This window comes from Mobula birostris, chromosome 9, assembly GCF_030028105.1.
Source record: "Mobula birostris isolate sMobBir1 chromosome 9, sMobBir1.hap1, whole genome shotgun sequence".
In the NCBI taxonomy this organism is placed as follows: domain Eukaryota; kingdom Metazoa; phylum Chordata; class Chondrichthyes; order Myliobatiformes; family Myliobatidae; genus Mobula; species Mobula birostris.
Window position 1 is genome coordinate 75390016 of NC_092378.1, and position 16780 is coordinate 75406795.

At 41.9% G+C, this 16780-nt stretch overlaps 1 protein-coding gene across 2 annotated transcripts in view; it reads right to left on the minus strand.

Moving 5' to 3' along the window:
- The window catches only part of ndc80 (NDC80 kinetochore complex component), a 127948-nt gene that overhangs the window by 25275 nt on the left and 85893 nt on the right, over positions 1–16780 (minus strand). For both annotated transcript variants that reach the window (XM_072268277.1, XM_072268278.1), the window contains exons 12-14: positions 9496–9651; positions 5072–5161; positions 4872–4964 (exon numbers count right to left, since the gene is read on the minus strand). In XM_072268277.1, coding sequence (XP_072124378.1) covers positions 4872–4964; positions 5072–5161; positions 9496–9651 — 339 coding nt within the window. The remainder of the gene's footprint in view (positions 1–4871; positions 4965–5071; positions 5162–9495; positions 9652–16780) is intronic.

Sequence of the window (16780 nt, forward strand, 5' to 3'; positions counted from 1 at the left end):
GAGAACTGTGACCTGACCCGGTTCCTTACCTAATACTAGATCTAGTATGGCATTTCCCCTAGTTGGCCTGTCAACATACTGTGACAGGAATCCATCCTGGACACACTTAACAAACTCTGCCCCATCTAAACCATTGGAACTAATCAGGTGCCAATCAATATTAGGGAAGTTAAAGTCACCCATGATAACAATCCTGTTATTTTTGCACCTTTCTAAAATCTGCCTCCCAATCTGCTCTTTGGTATCTCTGCTGCTACCAGGGGGCCTACAGAATACTCCCAATAGAGTAACTGCTCCCTTCCTGTTCCTGACTTCTACCCACACTGACTCAAAAGAGGATCCTGCTACATTACCCACCCTTTCTTTAGCTGTAATAGTATCCCTGACCAGTAATGCCACCATACTGTGCTGAATTGCACAAATCATCAGAACATTGTCAATTTGGAGCTGGTCTATCGGACGTATTGAGGGACAGATTAGTGTGTGGCATGCACTGTGAAACCACACTGAAGAAGCTCCTGTGTGAAAGAGGCCTTACCTTAGAGAAGACACTGAACATTGCAATATCATTAGAAACAGCCACATGAGGTGCTTCAGAGATACAACAAAAACCTCTGGAATATGCTACGAATAAAATGTCACTGAGCAGAAATGAAGGAAAGAAATGTTACCGTTGTGGGAACATGTCACATGACCCTGAGTGTTTAAAGACAAAGAACGCAGAAACTCCGGCAAACAGGGCCATATTGGCAGCATTTGCAAAGCTAGTAAACAGCAGAAAAGGGACAGAATACAGAGAAACAAGAAACCCCAGAAAGGAAAATACAATAATTTAAACAAAATGAAAGAAGGCAGTTCTGATGAAAACGACTCAGACGAAAGTGAATTGTCTTGTCTGCAACTTCACAGCGTGAAAGAGACAGATGATCGAAGAGTAATATGGATCACTCCACGAGTGGCAGGCATGAGTCTGAAAATGAGTTGGGTACAGGCTCAGCTTTAACAGTGATCTCTGTACACGACTATGAACAACTGTTTTCGCACATACCTCTGAAACGAAATAAACTACTGCTAAAGACTTACACAGGACAGAAAGTGCATCCCCAAAGGCAAATTAAAGTGACAGTGACCCACAGAGGTAAAACACAGCAACTTAACCTCTATGTACTGAGAAATGGAGGACCACCATTGCAGGGACGTGAATGGCTCAGGAAAATTCAGTTGGATTGGCACACCATTAAGGCACTAGATGTGCCAGTAAAGGAGGGCAGCAAGGCTACAGCTGAGCGACTGTCGCAAGTACTTGCTGACTCTGAGGAAGTGTTCATGAAAGGAATAGGAACACTTCAACACATGAAGGCAAAGACTGAGATCGAGGACAATGCACATCCAAAATTTCACAAAGCCAGACCAGTGCCATATGCAATCTGTCCTACAGTAGAGGCTGAGCTGAAAAATCTGGAGCAGACTGGGGTCCTGTCGAAGGTGGATTGGAGTGAATGGGCCACGCCTATTGTTCCAGTGATGAAGAAAAACCTCCAGCACAAAACCAGGAAAACCAGGCAAGGTGCGCATATGTGGTGACTTTAAAGTGACTGTTAACCCAGTTCTCCGCACAGTACAGTATCCTCTACCTCGTATTGAGGACATCTTTGCTTCCCTGTCAGGAGGGGAACATTTCACAAAAATCGATTTGACCCAGCCTGGTCTCCAAATGGAAATAGGTGAAACATCTAAGAAATACCTGACAATAAATACACGCAAAGGACCCTACCAGTACAACAGATTGGTGTTTGGGATAGCATCAGCTCCTGCAATCTGGCAAAGGGCAATAGACCAGGTCCTGCAGGGGATTCCAGGGACTCAGTGTTACCTGGATAATATCATTGTCACTGGCAAAGATGATGACGAACATCTGTCTCACCTTAAACAAGTGCTCACCAGGTTACAAGAATATGGGCTCAGAGCTAATCGACAGAAATGTGAATTTTTCAAAAAGGAAATCTCATACTGTGGGCATGTGCTCAACAAGGATGGTTTACACATCCTCAAGATAGAAGCGGTGCTTAAGGTACCACCACCCAAAAATGTGTTCTCAGCTGAGACACATCTTGGACAAGTGAACTATTACCACAAGTTCTTGCCTAACCAAGCCACAGTCCTACACCAACTAAATGCACTATTACAGACAGAAACACAGTGGAAATGGACTGAGAACTGTGAAAAAGCATTTCAAGAAACTAAAAGACTCATAACTTTAGAATGGGACTCACGAACTATGACCCCTCCTTACCAATCCGACTAGCTTGTGATGCCTCGCCCCATGGGATAGGAGCTGCGTTATCGCACAAGTTTCCAGATGACTCAGAAAGAGCAATAGCCTTTGCCTCAAGAATGCTAACTTCAGCTGAACGCAACTACGCACAGATTGACAGAGAGGCCCTAAGCCTCGTGTGGGGAGTCAAGAAATTCAGTCACTACCTGTATGGACAAAAGTTTACCCTGTTGACTGACCATCAACCTCTCAAGTCAATCTTCAATCCAAGAAAAGGTGTTCCAGTGATGACAGCACAAAGGCTGCAGCGATGGTCGCTGTTCTTAGGAGGTCACAGGTATGACACTGAACACAAGGGGACCAAGCAACATGGCAACGCAGATGGGTTGTCACGTTTACCACTGCTGACTTCCAGGATAACGACGCAAATGGATTCGGCAGAATTCTTTCACATAACAATAGTTGAACAATTACCAGTAACAAACAGCCTCATTGAAAGGGAAAAACGCAATGACCCTACGTTGTCAAAGGTGTATGACATCACGGTAAAGGTATGGCCAGCGCGGGGTAACACACTGTTTCCAGCCTTCTCAACGAGGAGGGAGCAGTTGTCAGTAAGTCGAGGAACATTAATGTGTGGCTCACAAGTTGTGATTCCTCCCAAGCTACGCACCAGAGTGCTGGAGGAACTGCACAAGGGGCATTCGGGTACTGTGAAGATGAAAGGTCTTGCCCATGCATATGTATGGTGGCCGGGAATCGATAAACAGATTGAGGATGTGACCAAGAACTGCCCAGGATGTCAAAAGATCCAGAACACACCACCACAAGCCCCTCTCCATCTGTGGGAGTGGCCCTCATCACCATGGCAACGAGTGCACATCGACTTTGCTGGACCATTCATGGACTCTATCCTTTTAATCGCCGTTGATGCACTTTCCAAATGGCCAGAGGTCATCAAAATGAAGACAACCACATCGGAAAAGACCATTACAGTGCTGAGGACCATGTTCGCCAGGAGTGGCATACCAGAACAAATCTGCACAAACAATGGACGACAATTTGTCTCTGAAGAAGTGCAAAGTTTTGTGAAGAACAATAGAATCAAGCACTTTACATCGGCTCCTTACTATCCATCCACAAACGGCTTGGCAGAAAGATTTGTAGACATACACGAAAGCCCTTAAGGCAAGGGACAGCGAAAATCAACCACTACAACACAAGATGGACGGCTTCCTCCTTGCCTATCGTAATGCAGTACATGCAACCACTAACCAGACTCCAGTGATGATGTTTTTGAACAGGAACCTGAGGTCCCGCATGGATCTTCTCAAACGAAATGTACGGCGTGATGTGGAGAACAGACAGTTCAAACACTAGAATGCTAAGTGAACACGGAGCTTCAGTGTGGGACAGTCAGTTCTTGCATGTGATTACCGGACTAAAAAGTGGCAGCCAGGTATAATTTCCGCCATAGACAGGCCACTGACGCATAGTGTACAGGTAGGAGAGAACGTATGGAGACAGCACGTGGACCGAATCCTGGATGCTCGGGTGAAAAAAACATCTTGCCCGGACTCTCATGACATAGAAGCACGTCATGTGGATCAATTCCTGAATGCTCAGGTGAAAAACAGAACAACACCTTGCCTGGACTCCCCGGACATAGAAGCAAACACTCCTGCTGTGACCACATCAGCCTCCTCCATGGATAAGCCTGTCATCAGTGCTGAGGACCCACCTGAGGTACCTGTGGAGACTCATTCCCCGAAGCAAACTTTTCAAGTCAGACTTTACTCGGAGAGGCAGAGGAGACCTCCCCAGAGTCTCTTAGACCAAAAGTAAAAAAGAAAGGCCTGTTATAATTTGATATTATTACGTTACCTTGTTATAATTTGATATTATTAAGTTACTAAGTAAACAAATGGTAGGCGTTCCTATGTTAGGGGTAAACATTTGTTTAGCATACTGCCCCCAGTAAAAAAAAAAGTTGATACACTATTAAAATAAAAGGGGAGTGTACTGTATAGCCTACAGTATAATAGGGGACTACTTTATGTTGTAGTAACATGTCGTTGAATGCGCTATAAGGTGCATATTGAGCATGCGCTATTAGGTGCGTATTGATCTGTACGCATGTGTTCTGAGTTAGGTTTCTACCAGTAAAGAACCATGAAACTTAGCTCCCGTCGCCAGCATTTTTATTAATAGCATTGTTGTGTAGCCAGGCCACATACACAACAATCATATTTCCCTTCTTGAAAATTAGTAATGGTTTATTATTGTCACATGTACTAAGATACAATGGAAAGCTTGTCTTGCATACTGTTCATACAAAGCAAAATTATTACACAAAATGTAGAGGTAGGACAAGGAATAGCAATAGCAATTCAGAATAAGGTATAAAAGCTACAAAATAAAGTGCAAGATAAAAACAAGTAGATTGTGACATCAAGCCCATTTCATTGTACAAAAAGTACGTCTTTAACAGCGGAATAAAAGCTACTGTTGAGCTTGGTAGTAAGTGCTCTCATAATGGAACATTAAAGGTACAAGTTCAATCATTTTAAATCTCCACATAACTGAAGCAAATTACCTCCTTTTCTTGTTCCATGGTTTCATCCACTTTACGAATTTGTTCTCTTAACATTTTTAAATCATTTGCTTTGTCATCTATCATGGCCTGAACCTAGATGAGAAAAATTATGTTCAGCAGAAAACTCCCATTTAACACATCCAGCCAAATTGTGTATAAAGAGTGCTTCACTGAATTTATAGCAATAATGATCTTCATACTTGTTCATTGGCCTCTTGCACATTCATCAGCTTATTTCTCAAATGTTGAATTTCTTTATTTTGCTCCTTTAATAGTGCCACTAGGTCATGCTGCAGAAATAATGACAGGTCACATGAAACTAAGAGATTATTATAACAGAATTCTTTTGACCTTTCAGTCCAGTTAAAAAATCCAAAAATGCCATCTTGAATTGTAACTAATTCAGTGTACTCCCATATTTTAAATTTGCTTCTTAACACACAATTGTCCTGCTTGAAGACACACTCTATCACTTAGCATTCCTGTTGTAGCATCTATACCAAAATGCCTCCTCACTTAATTTCTGGAAACAATGTCCACCCTCTCCTTGCACTTTTTAATAACTTTGATCAATTTAATTATTGTTGTTATTGTAAGAAAAACACATCGGAAATAAACGACAAACAACAACTGATGGTGTGTTATAGGAATTGGTGCTTGGACCTTTGCTGTTTGTGATATAGATTAACAATTTGAATGTGAATGTAGGAGGTATAATTAGTGCATTTGCAGATGGCACAAGAGTTAGTGGTGTTGTGAATGACAAGCCATATTATTTAACAATATTACAGAAACAATAGGAAAATTGCATGAAGCGTTGATGATGGAATTTAATGTATTTTGGGAGGTCAAATCCTGACTAAGCATCAAGAGTTAGGAGCATTTGTGTACAGAGACATCTTGGGGTGAAATTTTGCAGTGACCAGAAAGCAGCAATATAGATGGATAGACTGGGTACAACAATAGGCATATAGGATGCTTGCCTTCATCAGCTGTAGCATAGAATACAGGAGCTAGGAGATCACTTCACAGCTTAGTAAAACATTTCTTAGGCCACATTTGGAATATTATGCATAGTTATCCAATTACTATCCTTCCTTGTTTGTCTTCCGAAAATGTACCACCTGGCAGTTCTTGGGATTAGCTTCCATTTGGCACTGCTATGTCCAAAGTCCCATCTGATTAACAACCTACTTGGACAACTTTTCCCACTGTCTGCAACACAAACATCTCATTATCTACATAAAGCTGGCCATTTAGACCACCAGTGCCACGTCAGCTCCTATAACCTTGATCAGATAAATCTAAACTAATAGCTGCAAAAGTGTATAATCTGTGCAATGTCAAAACGTGAGTGTTATTTCAGTAAATTAAATACACAACAATCCAAGTTGCAGAGTAAATGATAAGAAGATACACTCAACCTTTATCACCTGTACATCAGAACATACAGTGAAATGTGTCGCTCGTGTTAACAACCAGCATGCCCAGGGTGTGATGGAAGCAGCCCGCAAGTGTTGCCATATTCCAGCACCAAAATAGGATGCCCACAATGCCTGGCAGAACACCACAAAACACAACAAGCAACAAAACAACAGCAAAACAAGCCTCTTTCCTCCCTCTCACCCACAATCACTGACAGTCCTCCAACTTAACCCTGGAACACCTGGACAACAAAGATGTATACATCAGGATGCTCTTCATCAACTTCAGCTTGGCATTCAATATTATCATCCCCTCAAAACTAATCAATAAGTTTCAAGTCCTAGGCCTCAATACCTCTGGGTGCAATTGGATCCTCGATTACCTCACTTGCAGAACTCAGTTCGGATTGGCAACATCTCCACAACTCCCATCAGCTCAGGTGCACCACAAGGCTGGATGCTTAATCCTCTGCTCTACTCACGTCATACTTATGACTGTGAGGCCATGCTCAGCTCCAATGCCATAATTAAGTTTACTGAAAACGCTACTGTCATTGGCCAAATCAGCAGTGGAGACGAATCAGCAATTAGGAGAGAGATTGAAAATCTGGCTGAGTGCTGCCACAACAACTTCTCACTCAATGTTAGCAAAACCAAGGAGATTGATTATTAACTTCAGGCGGAGGAAACTGGAGGTCCATGAGCCAGTCCTCATCAGGGCATCATAGGTAGAGAGGACCAGCAACTTTAAATTCCTCTGTGTTATCATTGCAAAGGATCTGTTCTGGGTCCAGCACGGAAGTGCTAATATGAAGAAAGTGTGGAAACGCCTCTACATCCTCAGTCTGCAAAGATTTGGCATGACATCTAAAATGTCTATGGATGTGTGGCGAAGAGTATATTCACTGGTTGCATCACGGCCTGGTATGGAAACACCAATGCCTTTGAATGGAAAATCCTATGAAAAGTAGAGGATATGGCCCAGTCCATCACAGGTAAAAGCCCTCCCCCTACTGAGCACATCTATACAGAGTGCTATCAGAAGAAAACAGTACCCATTCTCAAGGACCCCCCAACTCCGTTCTCACTGCTGCCATCAGGAAGGTGGTACAGGTGTTTCAGGACCCACACCACCAAGTTCAGGAACAGTTATTACCCATCAACCATCAGGCTCTTGTATCAGAGGGGTAACTTCACTTGACCCCAACACTAAACTGTTCTCACAACCTGTTTCACTTTCAAGGACTCCTCACCTCGTGTTCTTGATACTCATTTATTAGGTTTTGGTATCTTTTGTATTTGCAGTTTGTTGTCTTTTGCACGTTGGTTGTTTGTCTGTCCTGTTGGGTGTGGTCTTTCATTGATTCTTCTGTGTTTCTTGGATTTATTGTGTATGTCCGTAAGAAATGAATCTCAGGATTGCATATGGTGACAAGTGTACTTTGATAATAAATTTACTTTTGAAATTGGAACTTTAGGACTAGCCTTGGGACCTCTAGGCTTCAACTTCTGGACCAGATCAACTTTCAATCTTCAGTATTGACCCCTGGACTAGACGATGACAGGAACCAAATTCCAGGCTCAGTCTCTGGGCTTGCCAACTGACCAGCCCTCGTGCCTCCTGCTCACACAGACTTCTATTCCTGAGACTAACTTGGGACAGCCCAACATCCTCAGTTGTCCTCTGACATCTGTCTGCATCACTGACCGTAGAGTGCAGAGCGGAAACCTAGTCTCCAGATATCCTTCATCCCAAAGTCCACGTCGCTGAAGTTTGAACACGAGTGGAGCAGCAATGTACACATTGCTGGACTTTAAGGGCAAATCAAGGCCTAGTTCCAGATGTCCTTTGTCAGCCATCCCCATCACTAGGCTTCAAATGCGGAGCAGAGGCCTGATCTCTGTCTCCTTAACATCCCCGTCCCAAGAAACAAATCTGACCTTTAACTTTCTCAAACCACTATCCCCAAATCCTAACCTAATCACGAACACCCTTCTCTGTCCCCAAATTCAGTCCTATGAAATAAGAAGGAAATAGCAGAGACTGCAGCTTGGTGCCATCTTAACTGGAACCTCAATAAATCATTAGTGAGGTCTCAGCTGGAGTATTGAATTCATGTCTGTGCATTATATTCAGTGAGAATGTTACAGTTTTGTAGAGGTTCAGAGAACTAGTAGAATGGAACCAGATAATGATTGGTCAAGTTTGAAGTTACTCTTCTTATCTGAAGGAAGGTTAAGGGGAGATTCAGTATGTAGTGTAAGAATTCATGGAGGTCAATGGAGTAAAGAGATTACTGCACAGGAGGCCCTTCAGCCCACTTAGTCCATGCTGAACTATTATTCTGCACAGCACCATCGATCTGCACCCAGACCATTGCCCTCCATACATCTATGCACTTGCCCAAACTCCTCTTAAATGTTGAAATCGAACCTGCGCCCACCATTTCTGCGGGTATACTGAGTGAGTGGAGCTCCCCCTCAAGGCCCCTTAAATATTTCACCTTTCACCCTTAACTTATGACCTCTCTGACCACTTACAAGTAAAATACATTTTGCCAATGACAGAAATATAGCTTGGGTAAACAATTTTTTACTTTAATTTGCAAAAGAGAGAGAAGAGATTTATTTGCATTCTGCTAGATATTCTTTTTCAGACAGAAAAGTGAAAGAAAAAGGACATCAAAATGATAAAGACAAGTATAGTAAAGAAAGATCACTATCTTTTTGCACATTGTTTGGAAAACTGGTGGCAAAAGTAGGGTGATTACTTAAGTTATCTAGGGCAATGAGATCTGTTGTACTGAGTACAGCATTGGGTTCCTTATGATAGGAAATGGGTTAATACAGTGAAAGCTTTCCAGGGAAATGTTTAATAAACTAATACCTAGAAAAGGCAGTATGTGGTAGATGAAAAGTTGTTCAGTACAGAACAAGATGATGCTGAGCAAAACTAACAAAATCTGGACTAAGGACTCATCCAGTGAACTCTTACCTATAAAATATTTCTCTGGTAATAAAACACACTGTGAGATAACTGCTCCACATACTACTTTAAAGAAATAAAGTGATTCATCTCTTCTGTATTAATCATCAGATTCAATGTTTTTTATCATTCCCTTATTGCTATGTTACAAAGTAATATATGCTAATCACATTTGTTAGACTTGGCAATATAAAAGTATTATAAAATGCTTTACTCTTATTGTTAGGGTCTTTTGTAAGAAATCCCCTTTCCCAGAGGCAATATCCATGAGACTTATCTCAAAATCTCGTCCTCGAGCATTTTCAGCTGTTTTGGGGATTAGTTTGAGCTTCCGAGCCGTTGTATGATATTCCTGTAGTTTGATTTCCAGCTAAAGGAAAGGCAAAAACAAAAGGAGATTAAACAATAGATCAATCACAGGATTAATATCAATGAAAAGTTTCAACAGATACAGACAGTTAGCATGCTACTTGGGTACACAAATCATAAGACCATACGACATAGAAGCAGAATCAGAGATTCAGGTCTGCTTTGCCATTCCATTGTGGCTGATTTATTATCCCTCTCAACCCTATTCTCTTGCTTTCTTCCAATAATCTTTGACACCTTGATTAATCAGGAATCTATCAACCTCCACCTTAAATATACCCAATAAGTTGGCCTACAAATGAATAACATCCACTGACTCTCCTTTGTCTATCATGCCTGTTATTTCCGCAAAGAATTCCAACAGAATTGTCAGGCAAGATTTCTCCTCAAGGAAACCAAGCTTACTTTGACCGATTTTATCATGTGCCTACAATTACCCTGAAACCTGATCCCTAATAATAGACAATATCTTTTCAATCACTGAAGTCAGGCTAACTGGCCTATAATTTTCTTTCTTCTGCCTCCCTCCCTTCTTAAAGAGTGCTATTTGCAATTTTCCAGTCCATTCGACCATTGGACATTTGAGCAGAATTAGGCCATGTAGCCCATTGAGTTTGCTCTGCCATTCCAACAGCACTGATCCCAGAGCCCACTCAACCCCATACACCTGCCTTCCTGCCATACCCTTTGATAGCCTGACCGATTAGGAAACTATCAACTTCTGCTTTAAGTATACCCATAGACTTGGTCTCCACCACAGGCTGTGGCAAAGCATTTGACAGATTCACTACTCTCTGACTAAAAAAATTCCTCCTTACCTCTGTTCCAAAATTTTGAGGTTGTGTCCTCTAACTCTGGATAACCCCACCAAAGGAAACATCCTCTCGATACCCACCTTATCTAGTCCTTTCAACATTTGGTAGGTTTCAATGAGATCCCCCCTGCATTCTTCTAAATTCCAGTGAATACAGGCCCAAAGCTGCCAAGCACTCCTTATACGTTGACCTCTTCAGCCTGTCTCGGCCCAAAAAGGCGACTATACTCTTTTCCAAAGATGCTGTCTGGCCTGCTGAGTTCCTCCAGCATTTTGTGTGTGTTGCCCTCATTTTATCTTTTCCCTTCTTATAGCTTTTTAGTTCTCTTTTATTGGATTTTAAAAGCTTCCCAATCATCCGGTTTTATGCAGTCCCTAATTTCCCTTGTCGGCCACGGTTGCCTACCCCTGCCATTTGAGAACTTCTACTCTGGGACATATCTATCCTGCACCTTGTAAACTATTCCCAGAAACTTCAGCCACCTCTGCTCGGCCATCATTCTCAGCAGTATCCCCCTGGGCAAGCTGCTCTCTCATGCCTCTGTATTCCTCTTTATTCCATTACCGACATGTGACTTATGTTCCTCCCTCTCAAATTGCTCCATGAATTCAATCATATTAAGATCACTGCCCTCTAAGGGTTCCTTTACATTAAGCTCCTTAATAAGATCTGGGTTATTACACAACACCCAATCTAAGACAGCCTTTCCCCGAGTAGGCTCAAGCACAAGCTGCTCTAAAAAGCCATCTCATAGGCATCCAACAAATTCTCTCTTGCGATCTGATACCAACCTCATTTTTCCAATTCCCTTGCACATTGAAGTCCCCCATTACAATTGCAACATTACCATTATTAAACATCTTTTCCAGCACCCTTTGCAATCTCAACCCCACATCCTGGCAACAACTTGGAGACATATATGATTCCCATAATGTAATTTTTACTCTTGCAGTTTAACTCCACCCAAAGATTCAACATTCTCTGACCTTGTCACCTTTCTAAAGATGCAATTCCATCTCTTATCAACAGAATCACATCACCACCTCTGCTTTCCTGCCTGTCCTTTCAATACAAAGTATATCCTTTGATGTTAAGCTATGCCTTCTTTCAGCTATGACTCAGTGATGACAACGTTATACCAAACAATCTCTAATTGTGCCACAAGTTCATTCACCTTATTCTGAATGCTACCTGCTTTTAAATACAGCACCTTCAAGTCCTGCATTCTTTGTCCTTATCAATTTTGCTCTGTGTTACAATTTAACACTCTGCTCTATCTGCATTTGTACCTAATCATTGGCTTGTCCTTCCTTACATTCACGTTACACCCACCATCTACTTGTAAACCTTCGGGCACATCCTCAGCTCTATCATACTGGTTCCCATCCCCCTACCATGTTAGTTTAAAGCACTCTCAACAGCTATTGTAACATATCCACAAGAATATTGGTCATCCTCGGATTCATGTGCAACCTGTCCCTTTTGCATAGGTCATACCGGCTCCAGAAGAGATCCCAATTATCCTAAAATCTGAATCCCCACCCCTGCTCCAATTCACCAGCCACACATTTATCTGTCACCCCGTTCTATTCTTATCATCACTGTTGTGTGGCACAGACAGTAATCCTGAGATTACTACACTTGAGATCCTGCTTCTCAGCTTCCTTCCTAACTCCCTGCATTCTGTTTTCAGGACCTCCTCCCCTTTTCTACCTATGTCATTGGTATTAATATGTACCATGACTTCTGGCTGCTCATGCTCCCTTTTCAGGTTATTTGGGACACATTCAGAAACATCGTGGACCCTGGCACCTGGGAGGCAAACTACCAGCTGTTTCTTTATCACCTCCACAGAATCGCCTATCTGTCACCCTAACTATAGAGTCCCTTATTACTGCTGACCAACTCCCTACCCTCTGAGCCACCGGGCTAGACTCAGTGCCATGGGTGTGGCCACTGTTGCTTCCCCCAGGCAGGTCATCTCCACCCCCACCCCACCCACCGACAGTACTAAAAATGGAGTACTTATTGTTGGAGTGTCATTCCAGAATCTAGTGATTCTTAAAAGATCCACAATCTCTTCAGCTATCTTTTTCAGAACCCTGAGGTGTAGTCCATTTGGTCCAGGTGACTTACCTACCTTCAGATCTTTCAACTTCCCAAGCACCTTCTCCTTACTAATAGCAATGACACTCAATTCTGCCCCCTGACACGCTTGCATTTCTAACAGTCTGCTAGAGTCTTCCAGTGAAGACTGATTCAAGATACTTGAGTTGATCTGTCACTTCTTTCTCCCCATTTACTACCTCTCTAATTTTATTTTCCAGCAGTCCGATATCCACTCTCAGCTCTTTTACTCTATGAATCTTAAAAAAAAACTTTTTGTACCCTTGTTTATATTATTGGATAGCTTACCTTCAATATTTTGTCTTTCATCTCCTTATGGCTTTTTTGTTGCCTTCAGTAAGTTTTTTTAAAAGCTCCCCAATCCTCTTATCTTCCCACTAATTTTTGCTATATTATACGCCCTACCTTTTGCTTTTATACTGTCTTTGATTTCCCTTGTCAGTCATGGTTGCCCCATCCGCCCTTTAGAATGCTACTTCGTCTTTGGGATGCATCTTTCCTGTGCATTCAGAATGGCTCCCAGAAATTTCAGCCACTACTGTTCAGCTATCATCCCTGCTGGTGCCCCTTCCAATCAACTTTGGACATCTTCTCTCTCATGCCTCCAATTCTCTTTACTCCACTGTAGTACTGATACATTTTAGTTTCTCCTTCTCAAACTGCAGGATGAATTCACAATACTATGATCACTGCCTCCAAAGGGTTTGTTTCCCTTAAACTCCCTCATCAAATCTGGGTTATTACTTAACACTTAATCCAGAATTGCCATTCCCACAGTGGACTCAACCACCTGCTGCTCTAAAAAGCCAGCTCGTGGACATCCTACAAATTCCTTCTCCTGAGATCCAGCACAGACCTGATTTTCCCAATCTACCGGCTTATTGAAATCCCCCATCATCATCTCAACATTGTCATGTCTTTTCTTTTTCACATTATAATTTGTAGCCCACATTGGAAGCCTGTCATTTTACCCTTGCAGTTTCTTAACTCACAATGATTCTGCATCTTCTGAACCTATGTTACCTCTTTCTAAGGATTTGATTTTTTAAAAAAAACCAACAATCCTATGTACTTAGTCACTATTTGCAGAGAAACAACCCAGCTGCTTAACTGATCATTTGAAGAACTTTTCTGCAATCATATACAAGAAAATAGAAATCAACCCAATCATTAATTGTCCTGGAGGTTGCTTCAAAAAAAAACAAACAAACAAGCTCAAATCCAATAGCACTGTTTTTACTTCAAAATTTGCATCTCCAGTCAAACAGGGAGAGCTGGGAACAACCAGGTTATGATTTGAAAATTAAGGCATACAGGTTTCCCCCGCCATCCGAAGGTACAGCGTTCCTATGAAACGGTTCGTAAGCCGAAATGTCGTAAAGTGAAGAAGCAATTACCATTTACCTATATGGGAAAATTTTGCGAGCGTTCGCAGACCCAAAAATAACCTGACAAATCATGCCAAATAATACATAAAACCTAAAATAACAGTAACATATAGTAAAAGCAGGAATGATATGATAAATACACAGCCTACATAAAGTAGAAATACTTTTTCACAATCATTACCGAACTGTTCTCCGGAGCCAAAATCTCACGCAAGTGCTGTTGGCAAAAACACGGCGCAAGCGTTGTCCAGTAACCTTTAAGCTATGAAGCTGCCAAATCATACCAAATAACACGTAAAAATACACAGCCAAAATAAAGTAGAAATAATGTATGTACAGTGTAGTATTACTTACCGGAATCGGGACAGCGCCGAGCAGACTGAGGATAGTGTGTTAGACTGAGTCGTTGGGAGTTTGGGTGGTGCAGTGGCACCCCACCCTCCAGGCCGCTGAGCGATACATTGCCGTGAAGAACGCAGGGGTCCAGCGGTAACCGGGAGGTACACAGCACATCTTTAAGAAAAAAGCCGAAACAAACATGCTAATTAGGTGCCGCCCGTAATTGTCGGCCCAGATCAGTGCCGATTTCCCATTGCGTCGTCTCTGATCTGGGCCGACAATTACGTGTGGGATGGCACCTAATTAATTAGCATGTTTATTTCGGCTTTTTTCTTAAAGATGTGCTGTGTGCCTCCCGGCTACCTTTGCATTCTCCGCAAATCGGTATCTGTCCGTGGCCTGGGGGTTGGGGTGGTGGGACACTGGGGTGTCATCACGTCGCCTGTTTTCATTAGAGCAGGCAGCTCATCTTCTCCTATGACTGCCCGCCTCGATGTCGAAGGTCGAGGTTCGTCGTCTGCTGTGGCTGATGTGGAAGGCTTGCTTGACTGCTGAGCCTCGCGTATTTTTCTATCACACAGTTCTTTCATAAGGACTCAAACCATCCTGCAAATATCTTCTAAACCAACATACCCTTTCAAAATTAAAGTCGTACTTTATCATTACTCATTCGGTTTTGATTGTTATCCTTTTTTTTCCCCAATTGCATCAGCTCTTCATCTGTCAGTTCTTGGTGATGGGATGCCAAAACTTCTTCAACATCATCTTCGTCAACTTCCACAAGCCAAACTCACGTTGTCCTTACTTCGTTCACCACGATCAAAACACTTAATTATGTCTAGTTTTACCCTAAGTGTAACATCCTTATGAGCTCTTTCAGGCTTTTCCAATACCATAGAAGTCATCTTGCAAACGGCTGCTCACAGGCTCGTGTGAGCAATGCCGGCGAGAATCTGGGGGAGAGCGGCTGCTCGGGGCGCGCTGCCTTTTATCGCGCGCTGAGTTTTTTTTTTCGTAACAGTGAAAACACCTTCTGAAAGCGAAAATAGGGTACTGATGTAGGTTTTTCGTAACAGTGAGGTTTCGTAAAGCGAACGTTCAAAAAGCAGGGGACACCTGTATTGCGAAGTCACTTAAGACACAAGGCAAAAAGCTGGTTCATGTACATAGATCATTAAAGTGTCACCGATTTTTACAAAACAAAATTATAACCCCGACATAATGCCAGCCTCAAAGTGAGATAAAATAAAAACCCTGTAAACAGGGTCACATCTGGAGTCCTGAAGATCTGGGAACTACAATGTAGAACTTAGAACCAAGTGGCACCTGGACTCAAAAGATCAAAATATGAGATTACATGGACTGTGATACACTTCCTAGAATTTGTAAGTTTTCAGGATAATGCAAATGAAAATTTGGAAATACTAAATGTATAGCCATTTGAAATTCTTGAAATTTGTTTTTATTTGTATGTTCTTATTTTAGAGATACAACACAGTAACAGGCCCTTCCAGCCAGAGACTGCACAGCCCAATTACACCAAAGAAAACAATTAACCTACTAACCTGTACGTCTTTGGAATGTGGGAGGTAACCAGAGCATCCACAGACACCTACGTGGTCTCAGGAGAATGGACAAACTCCTTACAGACATCAGTGGGGCACTGGTGCAGTAATAATGTTATGCTAACCACTATTCTACTGTACCACCCTAAATCTTGATTCATGATAAATTAACACAGACAAAACACTGATTAAACTTATTTCCATCATGAAGAATGGAGGGGCTCCAAATAACTTTTCTGAAAAGGTCATGAGCTGCAAGGAAATTTTTAAGGGTGTTGATACTTTTAACCTGGCAAGTTGCTGTCAAAGACAGGCAACTTAACAATTAACTAAGATAACACCAGCATGACTAGTTCAATCTGCAAAAGTATTAGAAAATGGTAAAATATGAAAGTTACAGCAGTAGAACTCCTCACAAACTTTTCACACTATTAAAATCTTCAATCAAATTATTTTTTTGTGTGCTAATGGACAAACATGAAACATTCTTACTGAGTAGATCAATGTTTTACAGCGAGTTGATAAAACTCAATGGGAGGCTGCATTAATCAATTTGCAATTAATGTCACTGTTGCTTTATAAAATGAGATGGCCCAGGATAAATTATGTGATCTGTAGCTAAGTCTGCCCTCCTATAGACATGGGGAAAATCTCCCAAGTGATCCCTAGAAAGTTATGTTCAAAATCATCCAAAATTACAAGGCAACTGCCAGTTAAAGGCCAGGGTGACTACCAATTCTCCATCTTCTGGATCAGCCTATCATGAGGAACCTTGTTGAAAGCTGTTACTTATTAAAATATGTGCCTTCTGCTCAAATTTAGATGATAATTAGACTAGCATTAGGCCATTTGGCCCATCGTGTCTTCTCCGCCATTCAATCATGGCTGATCTTTTT